Genomic DNA, 18065 nt, shown 5'->3' on the forward strand with positions numbered 1-18065 from the left:
TAAGTGCATGCACCGTGGTCCAGAGAAATGCTGTTTTGTCAGGTTGTATCTGTACAGTCAGATGATAATAAACTTGAGCATGAAAAATGATCAAATTTTGCATATTTGTGTACATGACAGTAAAAGAACCTTGAAACACACAGTGAAAGAGCTAAAAAGGAATGGTGAACTGGCACTTCCCAATTTTAGATATTATTGGGCGGTCACTATATGTAAGTTTTTTTTGGTTATATTTTGATAATTTGGTTGACTGCCCTTCATGGATAGAAATGGAATTGAATTTCACAAAGAATACTTCTTTGTTGGCAATTATAAGTTCCTATTTTATACAAAATAACTAATAAACCGATAATAAAACATAGTTTGAAATTATGGGCACAATTTAGGTTTTTTTTTGATTTTGGAATTTTTCCCTTGCTAGTTCCATTATATCTAATCATCCTTTTTTACCTTCTTTGCAAGACACAGTTTTTAATGACTGGCCCTAAAATAATTTGGAAGACCAAGATACACATAAAATAACATTTATTTTCCTCCCATAGTTTATACATGAGTGGATAAATCTCTGGAGCCAGACCAGCAAACTGAAGGGAAACAGGAAGGAAATTGTTGACGGACATTTTTCGCTCCTCACTGAGGACAGAAGGACTGCAGGATGGCAAACTTGGTGTCGTTCTTTAAAAAGGGCGATTAGCATAATCCAGGTAACTATAGACCTGTTAGTCTGATGTCAGGGGTCAGGAAACTGTTGGAGAGGTTTCTGAGAGAAAGAATCTATCAATGGGGTGGAGGGGGGGGGAATATAGGAGCATGGATTTGTGAGTGGAAAATCGCATCTCATGAACTTGAAAAGAGGGAGATGACGGCAAAGCAATTGATGTAATTTGTATACAGTTTAGTAAAGCATTTGATACAAGTGGTTTCGGGGCAAGTTTTTCAGACTGCAGGACCATGACCAGTGGAGTGTCTCTGGATACCCAGATCTGCTTTTTATTTTATACATAAATGATTTGAACAAGGAAAGAGGATTGGTGACACTGGCGCACATCCTCATGGCGAACCGGCCCCGCTTGTATCGCCACGTGGCGGGGCAGCCATAGGGAAATAGCATCATCAGGGGCTTCTCTCTGACTCCAGCATCCCTTCCAGCGCGCACCCTGGGCAGTGTTTATGACATCACAATGCACCAGGTGACTGAGCTCATGTGGCCCTTATAGGGTCGCGCTGAATTAGAATAAAAACAGTCATTAACGACCCTCAACGTGATGGCTGTGTTTCTTCCACTGCTCACACCCCCACAGTGGTGACCCCAATGAGCCCAGGCATTTTCTGGACTCAAAACACCATGGATTCAGCAGAGGTTAACGCTGTCTCCATTGAGCTTCCCCCCCCTTTTGGACCCACCGACCGAGAACGTGGTTCGGGCAGGCGGAAGCACAATTTAAACTCCGCATCATCTTCTCAGACACCACGATGTTCTATCATGTCGAGAGTGCTCTGTACCAAGATACAACAGCGAGGGTGGATGACATCATCCACCAGCCCCCGGCTACGGGCAAGTAAACTGCCCTCAAAGACCTGCTGGTTGAAACTTTCAGGGTAACTCCCCAGCAATGGGCTTCCAGGTTCCTTCACCTAGATGGGCTTGGGGACCGGAGTCCATCGGCATTGATGGATGAAATGCTGGCCCTGGCAGAAGACCACAAGCCTTGTTTTCTTTTCCGCCAGATATTCCTGGAATAGATGCCGGAGGACATCCAGCTGCTCCTCACAGATGAAGACTTCTCGAACCTGAGGAGAGCAGCAGCCTGTGTGGATGCCCTCTGGCACACGAAGAGGGAGAACAAGGCAGCCCTAAACCAGGTGGCACGACCAGGAGCCAGCCGACCGCAAGCCACTCCCAAAACCAAGCCAGAGGAGGGCCAGTTGACCTGGTGTTTCTACCACCAGTGCTGTGGAGCGCAGGCCCATAAGTGCCGCCAGCCCTGTGTGTTTCAGGGAAAGGACCAGGCTAGCCGCCGTTGATGGTTACAACGGCTGGCCACAAACAGCCTCCTTCATGTGACGGACAGATCCACTGGCCGCCGATTCCTGATGGACACAGTAGCTGAGCTCAGTATTCTACCCCCCACAGCATTAGAGACTCGTACCCGATCTTGAGGTCCAACCCTGTGATGAGCCAACGGCTCCACTATCAGGACCTACGGCACCCCAGGGCACAAATTCAGATCAGGAAGGAGAAGTTCCACTGAAGGTTCATCCTAGCCTCCGTGGGCACTGCGCTATTAGGGGCCGACTTCCTCGGAGCTCACGGCCTATTGGTTGATATGAAGGGCAAAAGGCTAGTCAACGCCCGAACGTTTCACTCCACCCTACTGCACACAAGACAAAATCGCAGGCCCGAAATCGCCACCATAGCCGCCGCCAGGGATGAGTTTGATGAGATCCTCCACCAATTCCCCACCATCTTAGGGCCTCGGTTCAACACCGCCCTGCCTCAGCATGAGGTCTTCCACCACATCGCCACACAGGGCTCCCCGCTGCACGCTAGACCCAGACAGCTGCTGCCCGAGAAGCTCCAGCAGGCAAAGGAGGAGTTCTTCAGGCTCCAGGAACTGGGAATCATCGGGCGCTCAGACAGTGCCTGGGCATCGCCGCTCCATATGGTCCCGAAATTGTCCGGGGGCTGGAGACCGTGCAGGGACTACCGTCAGTTGAACGATGCAACTACCCGACAGGTACCCGGTGCCCCATATACAGGACTTCTCCACCAACCTCCATGGCGCACGGGTCTTCTTCAAAGTGGACCTCGTGCAGGGATACCATCAGATCCCGGTGCATCCAGACAACGTGGGTAAGATGGCCATTATCACCCCTTTCGGCCTCTTTGAGTTCCTGCATATGCCCTTCGGTCTAAAGAATGTGGCCCAAACGTTCCAGCGCCTCATGGACATGGTTGGATAAGACCTGGACTTTGTGTTAATTTACCTGGACAATATTCTCATTGCCAGTCGCAACTGCGACGAACACAAAGCCCACCTCCGCACACTCTTTGCCCGGCTGGCGGATTTCGGCCTCACGGTCAATATGGTCAAATGCCAGTTCGGCAAGGTGTCCCTCCACTTCCTGGGGCACACCATTTCGGCGGCTGGGGCCGTGCCGGTGCCAGAGAAGGTAGCGGCTGTTCAACGATTCCCCAAACCCTCCACCCTGAAAGGCCTCCAAGAGTTCGCGGAGATGGTGAACTTTTACCATAGTTTCATCCCCGGAGCCGTGCGCACCATGCGCCCATTGTTCGCACTCATGGCCACCAAAGAAAAGACTTTATCGTGGTCAGAGGAGGCAGACAGGGCTTTCATCACGACAAAGGAGGATCTAGCCAGCGCCCCGCTGCTGGTGCACCCGTGGCCGGAGGCGCACACGACACTCTCCATGGACACCTCCGCTACGGCGGAGGGGGGCATTCTAGAAAAGTGGCTCGATGGACAATGGCGTCCGCTGGCCTTTTTCAGCAAACATCTGTGCCCGCTGGAGCTCAAATACAGCGCCTTTGACCAGGAGCTCCTGGTGCTGTATTTGGCCATCCGCCATTTCCGCTACTTCCTCGAGGGCAGGCTGTTTACAGCCTTCACGGATCACAAGCCCCTCACTCAAGCACTGGCGATGGCCAAGGATCTGTGGTCTGCCAGACAGCAGCACCACCTCTCGTACGTGTCTAAGTTCATGACCAACATCCGACACAGGGGCCGACAAGGACAATGTAGTGATGGATGTGCTCTCCTGTCCAGCCAGCAACGCTCTCACGCCCGGCCTGCATTACAAGCAACTGGCTCAGGCACAGAGGGACGATGGGGTGACGCAGACCTTGCAGACCGCCATCTCAGGCCTCAAACTCAAGATGTCCGGATGGCCAGCAGCCCGGACACTTTGCTCTGCGATGTCTCAACAGGCATGCCTTGCCCGGTGGTCCCGCCGCACTCTTCGGTCTGATCCATGATTTCGCTCACCCAATGGTAAAGACAACTGTGCAGATGATAGCGGAGTGGTTTGTGTGGCACGGGCTGAAGAAGGAGGTGGTGGAACTGGCCAGGAACTGTACCAGGTGCCAGATCTCCAAGGTCCAGCGACACACGTGAGCCCCCATCCAGAACTTCGACCCAGCATTTTGCAGATTCCAACACATCCACGTTGATGTCGTTGGGCCCCTGCCGATGTGCAAGGAAGCTCGTTACCTCCTCACGGTGGTGGATCGGCCCACAAGGTGGCCGGAGGCCATCCTGATTAAGGAGGCCGCAGCGGAGACGTGCGCCAAGACTCTGGTCAGCCAATGGATCGCCCTTTTGGAGTTCCGGCACATATCACGTCTGCCCTGTGGACTCAGATGACGAAGCTCCTGGAGGTCAAGCTCCACCACACCACAGCATACCACCCGCAGTCCAACGGGTTGGTGGAGAGGTTCCACAGGCACCTGAAGGCATCGCTTGTGGCAGGCTCTCTGGACCAGACTGGGCGGACAAACTACCCTGGGCCCTCCTTAGGATTAGGATGGCACCCAAGGAGAACCTGCAGGCTTCAGCAGCGGAGATGGTCTATGGCGCCCCGCTTTCCCTGCCAGGTGAGTTTTTCGGCCCAGACCCTGACACCATGGCCACCGACAAAAACCTGTTGGCGGACTTACACAGACGACTGGCCTCCCTAACTCCCCCACCCCTGGCACGCCGCAGCACCAAGCCGTTTCATCTCCCTAAAGAGCTCAACTCAGCCCAGTTTGTTTTTGTGTGGAGGGGACCACAAAGTGCACTACTACAGCGGAATCTTTACCCTGGACGTTGGGGGGGGGGGGGAGAGAGGAACTTTTTAACGGCGGGACGCCGCGGCCCATCTGGACATCACAGCCAGTGCAGACGGCCACAGCCAAGCGCCGGGGCCGGCCGCCAAAGCGACATGATATGTAGCCAGTTCTGGGGGGGGGGGTGTGTGGCGCACATCCTCATGGTGAACCGGCCCCGCTTGTATCACCACGTGGCGGGACAGCCATAGGGAAATGGCATCGTCAGAGGTTTCTCTCTGACTCCAGCATCCCTTCCAGTGCACAACTTGGGCAGTGATTATGATGTCACAATGCACCAGGTGACTGAGCTCCTGCTGCCCTTAAAGGGGCGCACGCAGAATTTGAATTAAAAAGTCATTACCGACCTTCAAGGTGGTGGCTGTGTTTCTTCCACTGCTCACACCGCCACAACACAAAAATATGTGCTATGGTGGACATTGAAGAAGGTTATGTGGATATTCAGTGGAATCTGGACCAGATGGGAAACTGGGCTAAGAAATTTAAATTTAAAAGATGCACAAGGATGTCTGGAATGGGAGGGTGTGAGCTACAAGGAGAGATCGCATAGGCTGCGATGGTTTTCTCTGGAGTAAAGGAAGTTTATAAAATCATGTGGATAGATGGTCACAGACTCTTTCCCTGAATAGGAGATGTTGAAAACTAGAGGTTATCGGTTTAAATCAGAGGGGGACTATTTAAAGGGGACCTGATGGAGATCTTTAGTGGTGGAGGTGGGGCAAGGCCAGAAAATTTAATTTAATGTTTCTCCAACTTCCTTCATGATACAGCAAATCTGATATTATCTTTGTGTTCAGCTTGAAGTTGTCTATCATAATCCCCAATTCTCTTTCAGGAAGCAAACCTTTTGGGAGAAAAAAAATTGTCAAGTGTAATCTGAGAGTTTGGGAAAGGGTTAGGGTGTGTTTATCAGCAGCCGCTGTTCAGACTGAAGACAGCTGGGAATCTTTGGAATTCTCTATCCTGAGGATAGTGAATGCTCCAGGAATGACAATGTGAATGATGGAATGTGGAGAGGGGACAGATGATTTTGTGGGTTGACCTGGGAGTGCCTGAGTTGCAGAAAGACCCAACTCTGCCCCTGATGCAGCAATTTCCTCACCAGTGCTTGGGGAAATTATCAATCTGTGCAAAGCACGGCCAAAAGATTAAAGTGGCTTTGAGGTTAGCTGATCTGTCTGATAAAAGAGCAATCAGGTCCTTTGTCAGAGTGGAAAATACAAAACAGTTCAGTTTCAGGAATGTGGGGCTGGGCGGTGCGAGGGATGCAATTTACTGAGAAACACCTGAAAAATATTCAAAGGACAGAGATGCAGAGTAAAGGAAGTGTAATGGACCCAGCAACTGGGAGACGTGGAGAGGAAGGTGGAGGAGGATCTGAGATTCTGGGGAGCATGACAGGTGACAGAACCATTGCTATGCTCAGAAGGAGTAGCCTCTGCACTTTGTCATTTTATAATCCAATTTAAAACCTGATCATCACCTTCATTGTTCTAGTTATTGCTGAAAGTTAGAGGCACGGAGCAGGCCCTTCAATCTGTCAATTCAACACCAGCCTGTTGACACAGCCTATATCAGTAGAATAATTCTGGTCAACTTCCCCAGAGAGAGTCACAGCACAGAAAAAGGCCCAGCTTGTTTGTGCCAGAAAACATGCCATCCTGCTGTAGTCCCACTTGCCCGCAATGTGTCCAGATCCCTCCAATCCCATCCCATCCATTTTCAAGGAAATTAACATATTTGCCTCCACCACATTGTCTGGCATCTTATAACATGTTCCCACCACCCTCTGAGTGAAGAATGGTCCCCTCACGTCCCTTCCAGCCATTAATGCAAAGCTATTATTAGCACTGGCAACCCGGGTTCAAATCTGGCACTGTCTGTAAAGAGTTTGTATGTTCTCACTGTGTCTGTGTGGGTTTCCTCCAGGTGCTCTGGTTTCCTTCCGCCGTTCAAAACACACCAAAGATTGTAGATCAATTGGGTGTAATTGGGCAGCATGGGCTTGTGGGCTGGAAGGCTTGTTACCCTGCTGTAAAATTTAACAGCATCGACCATTCCTTAGCTCAGTTTCCCATCTGGTAACAGGCCATTTCAGGCCACAAATTCATGCCACCCAATTACACCCAATTGACCTACACCTCCCCCCCCCCCACCCCAGTACGTTTTGAAGGATGGGAGGAAACCAGAACCTCTGGGGAAAACCCACGTAGACATGGGGAGAATGTACAAACTCCTTACAGTCAGCATGAGATTCAAACCTTGGTCCCGATTGTAAATGCTGTAACAGCGTTGCGCCAACCGTACTGTCCCAAGAAGCCCAAAATTGTCAGCCCAAAATCCATAAAATACACCCAAAATTGTTCAGGAAAAAAAATCATTGTTGTCCAGTTTAATTTGTTTCCCTACTGTGGCACTTCCTCCAATTATCCGTCTCCAGCTCAGGTTCCCCCCATTTTTATTGTATTGATGCATTACCTGCTGTACATATATGCTGACCTGCCTTGATAGCACACAGACAGTATCTCTGTGCATGTGACAATCAACAGTTTGATTTCTCCTCCTTCCACTGCATCTGTTTGACTTGGTATTTGGTTAGTGAACAAAACCTGGGAGATCCAGGAAATTTGAGGGCTATGAATACGTTACAGTCAGGAACACATCCTGATTGAGGAGGCACACAATGTTCCACAGCTCTTCAGAGAGTCAACAGACACAAAGCAGTACATGAGGTGAAAGTGGGGAGGGGGGGGGAGGTTGATGGAGAAAGGATTTGTGAATGTTTGAATTTTATAGATTAAAGTAGCAACTGGATTATTGGTTACAACCTTCACCATTTAAATGTGAACCTAACTTCAACATCTCAGTCCAGTGGGACGTGGTACCCACCTGTTTCAAACAGTTATCAATTGTACCAGTGCCCAAGAAGAATGAGGTAACTGGCCTAAATGACTATTGATCATTGGCACTCATGTCAAAAGTGATGAAGTATTTTGAAAGGCTTGTGTTGAAGCATATCAGCTCCTGTCTGATTGGCAACATGGTGCTCCCACCCTTCAGAGGTGTACAATTCAGTGATCATTGGGAGATCAGAGGTGGAGAGGGTGAGCAAATTTAAGTTCTTGGGAGTCACTATCTCAAAGGATCTTTCATGGACCCAACACATTCATGGCATAGTGAAGAAAGCACGTCAGCACCTCTACTTCCTCAGAAATTTGCAGAGGTTTGGTATTGCATTGGAAACCCTGGCAAATTTCTACAGAAGTGTGGAAAGTGTGCTGACCAGCTGCATCCCTGAGCACAAGCCCTGTTAAAGGTAATGAACAAAGCCAGGACATCACAGGCAAAACCTTCCCCAGCATCAAGAACATCTATGGAGAATGCTGCTGTCAGAGAGCAGCAGCAATCATCAAGGATCTACACCATCCAGGCTCTGTTCTCACTGCTACCATCAGGAAAGATGTCTAGGTGCCACGAGATTTGCACCACCAGGTTCAGGAACAACTGCTACCCACCCACCACCACCACCACCCCCCCCCCCACCATCAGACCTCAACGAAAAACTCAATCAGGGACTCATTTAAGAACTCTTCTTCACTTTATTTTTTAAATCCTCTCAGTATTGCAGTTTGTTTACATTTTTTTATTTGTACATTGTGTACAGTTTTTTTCATTACCAATAATGGTAATTCTGCCTTGCCCACAGGAAAAAGAATCTCAGGGTTGTATGTGATGTCATGTATGTACCCTGACAATAAATCTGAAATCTGTGATAATTGGTGTACAAAATTCTGAGGGGTATAGATAAGAGTAAATGCAAGCAAGCTTCTTCTGCTGAGGTTGGATGACAGAAGAACTAGAGGACATAGGTTAAGGGTGAAAGGGAAAATGTTTAAAAGGAACATTAGCAGAAACTGCTTCATGAATGGTGAGAGTATGGAATGAGCTGCCAGCTGAGGTGGTGAATGTGGGCTCAATTTTGACATTTAAGAAAAATTTGGACAGGTTCATGGATGGGAGGGGTATGGAGGGCTATGGTCAGAGTACACATCAATGGGACTAGACAGAGTATTAATTTGGCACAGACTAAATGGGCAAAAGGGTCTGTTTCTGTGTTGTAGTGTTTTCTGGTTCCAATTAATGATTCTCCAAGAGGGCAGGAGCATCCTCCTCAGAAATGTGATGGACAGGTCTGGCCTCCACGGGCCATGAATCCTGTGTGGTCATGGGTGCAGCTCAGCACTGGTGTGTCAGGCACTGGTGTCGACCAGCATGTGCCGATAGACAATGGTGCTTCCCTTGAAGCTAGAAGCCAGGACTAGGTGCATGTCATCGGTGGTCACCAGGCAGAAAGCCCGTGGAGCTCGCACGTTCCACTCCTGCATCTTGGTGAAGCTGACCAGCCTCTCGTCCCACAGGTATACCTGTGAGAAGGAGAAGTCGCAGCCCAGCACCATGTACTGCCAGCGCCCCACCAGGAAAGGCTGCAGAACCATGGTGCCCCGTGATGGCACCCTCTGGATCTCAGTGAAGCGCTGACTCTCCCATTTCACCACCTTGGAGTCACCAATGAAACGGGATAGGCAGAGGAACACCTCCTTCCCAATCTTGAAATGTCTGACAGCGTGGACATCTAACATGTTGGGAATCTCGGTCAGATAGGTGAACTGCTTGTGGCCTTTGCTCCACTGATAGACTACCGGGCCTTGTGTACTACTGCACAGAATGAGCTTGTGCTTGTTGTCCATCTCCAAGTACTCCACATCTGTGTCCCGGTGCCATCTGTGCAAAGAGTGATGGGAGTAAAAACCATGCCTGTTCCACTTATAAACAGTGGTGGTGCCAGCTTTGGAACTGTCTGCGATGATAAAGTACCAATCGCCATCGATCCTGAACGTCTCAATGTCATTGGGCTTGTGGATCTTGGTTGAGTCAACATCCTGGATCTTGGTGAACTTTCTGCCGTAGTTGTCCCATTGGTAGATGTGGGAACCTTGGAACAGCTGAGCAACAACGACATAGAGCTGTTCCTCAATTACCAGAGGCTTACAGTATACAGCAGCACGAGCTTGGGCAACAACAGAGCACATTTAATGCTTGCAATACATAGAAAAGTAAAAGGTCTCCCCACAACCGCCCCACCCCCCCCCCCCCAGTGAGCTCATCATTCTTTCCCCCTTAATATGAGTATTACTCTGGGCCTGAGCTGTTCCTCCAGTTGGAATTGTAACAGCCACTCTGCTACACCAACACAGAAGGTGCCAGAATTGAGGGGTGAGCTTAGTGAAAAACACGAGGTCCAGAAGGGAGCACAAAAGGACAATTGTTAGGATGTGTCTGTTCGCATAAGGGGACGTAGTTACAAGGAAATGTGGTGGCCATTTAAATCTAAAGTGGGCAGGAACTTCTCGGAGAGGTGGAGAATCTCTGGCACTCTCTCACGCAAAGGTATTTCTATTTGAAGTATGGAGGAACTGAGTATTTTGGGGAATCTGGCAGCATAGACCAGTCGTGGTCACACAACAGGGCAGGCACCGTGGATCAGCTGACACCTCCTGCTCCCATTTCTTGTACTCATAGGTGAGACCTCATTACCTCTGCCACAATAATCAAACCTTGCTTAACTTCTCCACTCATCCACAGTCCTTACCAGAGATATTTTCCGATTCCCTGAAGACCATTTCGATATGATCCCACATGAAGAAAGTACAATTGCCATTATCAGTCTGGGCAAATGTGACATAAACATCATCGGCATAGAGAAAAGGTTCAACTGAGATAGACTGGAAGTGGAAGGTTTGGTATGGAATAAATTCTGCAAAAGACAGTTTAATGACTATAATGTATTCTTGTTATGGGGAATGTATTATGAAACCACAATACCAAGCTCAATGCAACTTTCACAAATGAATCAAAGAGCATATAGTACTGGCACATTGCCTCTTAACCTTACTTATAAAGCTCCATTTTCAGTAGTCATTCAAATAATCAGGGCCACATGCCTCAAAAGAGACAGAATAAAATTATCACTATATCATTTATGCCATTAAACGAGGGATGGCTAACCTTTTAATTTTTAATTTAGACATACAGCATAGTAAGAAATCACCTGCCCCACATGTCCGTGACACCCAATTAACCTACAGCCCCGGTAAATATTCGTGGGCCAAAATGGCCTGTTACCATGCTGTAGGTCTAAATTAAAAATCATAAGGTTGGCCACCCCTGAACTAAACAACCAATAGTTTAGTTCCTTCTGCATTGATCTATCAATTGTCTTTTAAATGAATTTGCAATGATGCTGGCTTCTAATCTGGCATGAAAAGTTCTGTCCCTCTTGTACCCTCTCCCAGTGAATTCATGAGCATAAAACTGTGGTCATAAATCAGCCCTTTGGCCCGATATACAGTGCTGACTCATTTAAACCTACTCCATTAATCTAACCCTTCCCTCCTTCACATCTCATAACTCCATATTTTTCTTACATCCATGTGTCTGTCTAAGAGTCCTTTAAATGCCCCTATTCTACCAGCCTCCATCACCACCCCCAGCAATGTATTCAAGGCGCCCACCTCTCTTGATGTAAAAAAAACCCTACCTCTGATATCTCCCCTAAACTTATGTCCACATACCTCAAACGGATGTCCTCTGGTTTTAAATTTTTACATACAGCATGGTAACAGGTCTTTCTGGCCCACAAGCCCATGCCACTCAAATACCCCAATTAACTGACAATTCTGGTAAGTTTTTGAAAGGTGGGAGGAAACTGGAGCCCACAGAGTAAATCCATGCAGACACGGGGAGAACTTACAAACTCCTTACAGACGACGTTGGATTCAAACCCGGTTCACTGGCACTCTATCATTAACTGTGGCACCCATACGTGATAAAGGTGCTCGCTGTCCACTCTACCTCTGCGCCTAATGATTTTATATACCCTTATGAAGTCACCTCATATCCTTCATTGCTGTAAAGAGAAAAGCTCTAGCTCTGTCAACCTTGCTTTATAAAACATGTTTTCCAATTCAGGAAACATCCTGGTAAATCACCTCTGCATCCTCTTCATAGCTTCCACATCAGAAATGGTGACTAGAACTGGACACAATACTCATTGGCCCATTTAACACATTGGCCTTTACAAATCAAAATATTGTGTCCAGGAGTTGGGATGTTATGGTAAAGTTCTACAAGTCATTGATGAGGCCAAATTTGGAGTATTGTGTGAAGTTTTGGTCACCTAATCACAGGAAAGATATCAATAAAATTGAAAGAGGGCAGAGAAGGTTTACTAGGGTGTTGCCGGGACTTCAGGAACTGAGTTACAGAGAAAGGTTAAATGTAGAAGAATGAGGGAAGATTTGATAAGAGGTATAAAAAATTATGATAGGTATAGATAGAGTAAATGCAAATAGGCTTTACCCACTGAGGGAAGGTGAGATACAAACCAGGGGACATGGGTTAAGGGTGAAAGGGAAAAAGTTTAGAGGGAACATTAGGGGGAACATTTAGAGAGTAGTGGGAGAGTGGAGCAAGCTGCCAGCTGAAGTGGTGAATGCGGGTTTAATGTTAATATTTTTCAAAAATTTGGACAAGTACATGTATGGGAGGGGCATGGAGAGATGTGGACTGGGTACAGGTTAGTGGAACTGGGCAGAATAATAGTTCAGCACACTGTAAGATTATATGGTTCTAAGTGTGGTCTAACCAGAGTTTTATGGAGCTGCAACCTCATGGATCTTGAACTCAGTCCCCAAATAATGAAGGGCAACACACCATATGTCTTCTTAATTTCATTGCCAACTTGCATGCCAACCTTGGGGGATCTATGGACTTGGACCCCAGGATCCTTCTGTTCCTCCACTCTGTTAAGAATCCAACCATTAGCCACATACTCAGTCTTCAAGTTTGAATTTCCAAAATGCAAACCACAGCTCTTGAAGCCAACCCTCGACATCTCTCCTCACTCAACACTGTCACCTTCTGAAACCAAATTAGGACACTTCCTCTCAACATGGCTGCTCTCTAAACCCACCCCTGTAATCACCTGGCCCTGCTCACTGAAGCCCTGTTGCAGAAAAGCTACTGTCATTCCCCAACACCTGGGACAAATCCTCTGCCACTGCTCACCAAAGCCTCATGCGCCAAAGCTTTGGCTCCCCACCCCCACGTGGACTCACTCCCACTTGGATCTGCTCCAACACTGACTCACACCCGCTGACCCACTCCAACTATCCCATGTTAATGGTGGCAGTTCCACTTGAACTTCCTTTTATCGGCTGCTGTAACCCCTGATCCTTTTCAAACAGATTAATTGTTTATCCTCCTTTCATTAATTTGCACAAAGATTAGACTGATCCATATCAAGGGTGAAAAGAATTTGCCAACTTTGTGTTGAACTGAACCATTATGAAATGATTACAGACCTGTGGTGATGCAGTGAAAATCACTGAGAGACAGATGGTTTAATGTATACCCCTGATATTTGGTTGGGCTGGCACAGTATGTGGGAGGGATGGTTGTGTTCGTTGTCTGTAGCCACTCTATCAGCCATTTCATTTTACAATCACAATGGAAAGCATTTCCCCGGAGATCCCTGCAAAGATTCAAGAAGTTTACATTGATTTGCACCAACTGTTTAATTTAATACAAGCTCTTGATAGGTTTGGTGTAGTGAAACATTTCTGAAGTGATCAACCATGGAAAAGAAATTTGAAAGTATAGTTCCAATGGACATTTGGAGAGTTGGCTCCTCGTGCTGGAGAGGCCAGGCACAGGCTGGGCAGTCAAACAAGTATGGGTGACCAGAATTCACAGCCTTGAATGACTTGTCGATACCAAAGAGCTTGGGCCGGTTGGCAGTGGAACTCCACGGAAAGTAATTTCCAGTCAAAGTTGACATTTGTCCCTTGAGTTAGGCACAAGATTGAAATGTCTTCTCAATTGGGGGAGGCAGCATGAAATGATAAAACTGGCTCATCAGATTCATGGGGGGAGATTTATGTCTCCTGTTTGGATACAGATCTGTTCAAAACTGAAATATTTCTGATTTCCATCTCAGTGCTCTACAAATGTTTAGCACATTTAATATTATTTATCCCAAGTCTGGCAAAGTTTGGAGACTATAGAAGACTCATTCATTCCTCCTGCCAACACCACTTCTCTACTCTATTGCTCCCTTGCTGGGACAACCTTTGGAGACACACTATACTGTCAGATTTCCTGCATAAGGAACCAGTGAAAATCAGTTCGCCCTCAACTGCTTTCCTTGTGTTCACCTGACCATGCAATGTGGAGATTTATGGGTCTGTAATTTGCTTGATAGTTGTATGGATATGTGGAAAATGCTCAGAATTATTCATAGGATTGCTTTGTATGCCTTCCTAGGCAGTTTCCCTGCTGCTGAAGGATGATTTCAGATTCTTCAATAAATTTTCAGTAATACCCACATTACCAATTTAATTCATAATGTTAATGGAAAATCAAACAATTCCTTTACAGCTTGTTCTCAAATCTCCAAAATTATCTGCTGAGAATTTTAGGTTCAAATTGACATGTGATATTCCATTGTGAAATACAAATAATGAATAAGAGTTTACTCACAAATGTGTCAAAACATGAAGATTCTTGAAGAGATCTCTGGGAAGTGTCTGAAGATTGTTGTTTCCCAATGACCTGATAGGAGGAAAGAACAACAAATGGATTATCAGATGGGCAGAAGTGTAACAACATTAATATTTGGGGAGAATTTATAAGATTTAGAGTAGGTCACATACATACACACATTTTGAAACAGATCTTATTTGAAAGCCTGAAGAATTCACATTGCAAGATTTCTGGAGAATGTAAGCACCTTTCACAAGTAGGTGTTAATTAACTGATGTCAAAAAATGCTTGACCATTGTCTTGCTGGAGTCATGCTGTCTATCAGTACCCTTTCTGCAAAGTGCTCACAGAAAGGTCAATTCTGAATTGTTTATCTAAGATAACAACAGATGGGAGCAGAAGGAAGAACTCCTGTTGTTTGCTGGAGAAGATGGGGGTTTTGTAAGACATGAGTCACATGCTTTCTTCGGAGTTTGAGTTGGAAGAGAGAGAGTTGAGTTAACAGTTCAGTCAGTCAGTCAGTGTGTGGGACACTGACAAGTAACTGAAAAGTGCAATCCAGGAAAAACTGTTTGAAACTGATGAAAGCAAGTTCCAGGGCAGTAGATGGCTGGACGTGCTTATCTGCCTGATGTTTCTCTTGAAATAGAGAAAGGAATGGAACTCTGTGGTAGCTTGAAGAAAGAGGTTACCACCTAGAAGACCCTGATAGGGCGTTTAATCAGCGAGACCCTGAGGTGACTAGTGGTGGTACCTCAGTTGTGGAAATCCTGGAGCAACAAATATCTCTCTGCAAATCCTACAAGAACCTTCCTGAGTGGTAAATATTTACCTTTCAAGCACCAAGCCTGGTGAACTTTATACATGTTTAATTCTGCGCACAGTATGGTGATTGCCTGCAACCAGAGAATTTGGAAGAAGGAGAAGTGAGATTGAACTGTGAACCAAAGAACTTTTCTTGAATTTACATACACATTACATACACATGCGCTTTTAATTAGAAGGGGGTAATTTAGGTTAGTATATAAGTATAGAGTTAAGTTAAAGTTTGATTCTATTTTCATGTTTGAAGTTGATTAAAAATAGCTTTTGTTTTGAAAGCCACTTGTCTTGGTGAATGTCTATTGTTGCTGGGTTTTGGGGTCCTTTGGGCTTGTAACAGAAGAATGAGATAATCTGGTTAATGTACTATTGGATGTGAGGTAAACAATTCCAATCTACCTGAGAGAGCTCAAGACAGAAGTGAGAGACACACAGAACTCCCCAGATGCCAGGGGAATTGATGGAGCTGAATTTGTTAGGTACATCCAGGAGGGTTTCTTGAAATAATCAGTGGACTTGTCCAACTAGCAAGTCAGTAATAGCTGGAAAATGAGCCTGTCCCAGGTGATTGGGGTTTCAATGGGAAAGGGTTTGAGGAACAGGAATCCCAACACCTTAAGATCATTATGGATAAGACAGGATTGTGGGCGAAGTGCTAAAATGGGAGAAGCATAAAGCAGGAGCTATGGAGTATAGATTGAGAACAGCTGAGAGTAAATTCACACTAATGTGTGGGATCTTTGAAAGAGTCAAGGCCCATGTTCCTATAGATGGTGAGGTTTGGGAATCTTGGATAATGAGAGATGTAAACATTGTCAAAAGCAAAGAGGAAACGCACGTAAGGTTTAGGAAGCTGAAATTGGACAGCCTTTGTAGACCACAAAGAAAGCAGGAAGTACTCAGAGACTCACCAGGGATTTTTTTTTTAAAAAGGGGCAATGAAATGTCCTTGTTAGGTAAAATTCAAGAAAATCCCAAGGTATTTCATAACATTTCATAAATCCTCAGTTACCTGAATTTTTTTTTTGGACCTGGAAGTGGCATCTGTTTGGCTCTGAAAATTTTTGCAGATAATTGAGGATTTCAGAAAAATCAGAAATACTCATTTATCCAAAAAATTTTGAAGTCAAAATGATGTAATTTCACCTCCAAAGTTTTGGATAAACGAGGATATTCAAAACAATCAGAAATCCTCAATTATCCAAAATTATTTTGGAGCCAAACTGATGTGACAGATTGTTTTTTTGGTGAGAATTAAAAGTTATTTCGTGCTTTAAAAACCTCCCCTTGTTGTTTGTTGTTGTTTAAACACTGTTTTGAGTGATTTACTGTTGCTACTGGGCTGTTTTTAAAAAAATTACCAGTTATCTGAAAATATGATTTATTTGAAATAGGTCCAGTCCCAACCATTTTGGATAATCAGAGTTGCACTATATAACCAACGTTTTGGGCTTAAGGTATATGAGGAGGTTTATTGGAATGATCTTGGGGGTGAGAGATTCTGGGATTATACTCGCTTGAGTTTAGAAGGATGAGAGGGGGAAGTCATTGAAACATATTGAAAGGGCAGCTAGAGTGGACGTGGTGTTTCCAGCAGTGGCAGAGTCTGGGGCCAGAGAGCTCAGCCTGTGAAAGAAAGAATGTTCCTTTATTAGCAGAGATGAGGAGAAATTTCTTCAGCCAGAGGGTGGTGAATCGGTGGGATTCATTGCTGCAGACAGGTGTGGAGGCCGAGTCATTGGGTAGATTAAAAGTTGATAGGTTCATGATGAGCAAGGATGTCAAAGGTCATGGTGAGAAGGTAGGAGTATGGGGTTAAGAAGAAAAATACATCAGCCATGATTCCATGGTCCAAACTTACTTATTCTACTCTGATGGATTTTACCTTGGATGAAATCTACATTAATGGCAAACAACTACCTGCTCCGTAACTGTGAGGATACTATTCCCAATTTCTGTCACTGTTCCTGAGGTGGTATGAGCCAGCACAATCTCCACCTTTCTCCCCTCAGCATTCCGAGATGCATCGACTTCGACCAAAAGTCACCCAGTTTGTTTTCCAATGATCATGCTGTGGGACTTATTACCACCGGTAAGGCCGGCTTTTAAATTTCTTGCCAAATTGTCCTTGAAAAGGTTGTCATGAGCTACTGGGGTCCTTCTGGGACAGGTACCTCCAGAGGGTTTCTGGGCAGTGAGGCCCAGGCTTTATACCCAGTCAGGATGTGATGTGCCTGGGGGGGGGGAACCTTCAAATGGTGGTGCTCTGCATTCACTACCCGACATCCTTGGAATGCAGTACAGGCCCTTCAGCCCACAATGTGGTGCTGACCTCTGTAAACCTACTCCACAGCAATCTAACCCTTCCCTACCTCACACCCATTTTAAATATCCTTATTGTACCAGACTCCAAAACCAACCCTAACAATGCATTCCAGACACCCACAACTGTGTAAAAAAAAATCTTCCCTCTGATACTCCCCTGAACGTTCCTCCACTCACCTTAAACCAATATCTTCTAGTATTTACTAGAAGATATTGCCCAAGCAAAAAAAAGTGTTGGCTCCCAGAATCTTGTAGACCTCTATTAAGTCTCCTCTCATCCATCTTTGCTCAAAAGAGAAAAGCCCCAGCTCTGCTAACCTTGCCTCATAAGAAACATGGTCCAATCTAGGCAACATCATGGTAAATCTCCTTTGTTCTCTCTCCAAAGTTTCTACATCCTTTCTGTAATGTGACCAGAACTGAACACAATATTCCAAGTGTGATCTAACCAGTTTTATAGAGCTGC

The 18065-nt window shown here is 46.0% G+C and overlaps 2 protein-coding genes across 4 annotated transcripts in view; one reads left to right on the top strand and one right to left on the bottom strand.

The window, feature by feature from the left end:
* The first annotated feature begins 4213 nt into the window (after window positions 1-4213).
* The window catches only part of dmtn (dematin actin binding protein), a 136427-nt gene continuing 122575 nt past the window's right edge, over window positions 4214-18065 (top strand). Inside the window, exon 1 of the mRNA XM_069917781.1 lies at window positions 4214-4615. Coding sequence (XP_069773882.1) covers window positions 4328-4615 — 288 coding nt within the window. The 5' untranslated portion in view covers window positions 4214-4327. The remainder of the gene's footprint in view (window positions 4616-18065) is intronic.
* lgi3 (leucine-rich repeat LGI family, member 3) overlaps window positions 8442-18065 on the bottom strand; it is a 28717-nt gene continuing 19093 nt past the window's right edge. For all 3 annotated transcript variants that reach the window (XM_069917780.1, XM_069917777.1, XM_069917779.1), the window contains 4 exons: window positions 14450-14521; window positions 13273-13442; window positions 10500-10664; window positions 8442-9917 (listed from right to left, as the gene is read on the bottom strand). In XM_069917780.1, the coding sequence (XP_069773881.1) occupies window positions 9100-9917; window positions 10500-10664; window positions 13273-13442; window positions 14450-14521 (1225 nt within the window). In that variant the 3' untranslated portion in view covers window positions 8442-9099. The remainder of the gene's footprint in view (window positions 9918-10499; window positions 10665-13272; window positions 13443-14449; window positions 14522-18065) is intronic.

Source organism: Narcine bancroftii, chromosome 2 (genome assembly GCF_036971445.1).
Source record: "Narcine bancroftii isolate sNarBan1 chromosome 2, sNarBan1.hap1, whole genome shotgun sequence".
NCBI classification, from domain to species: Eukaryota; Metazoa; Chordata; class Chondrichthyes; order Torpediniformes; family Narcinidae; genus Narcine; species Narcine bancroftii.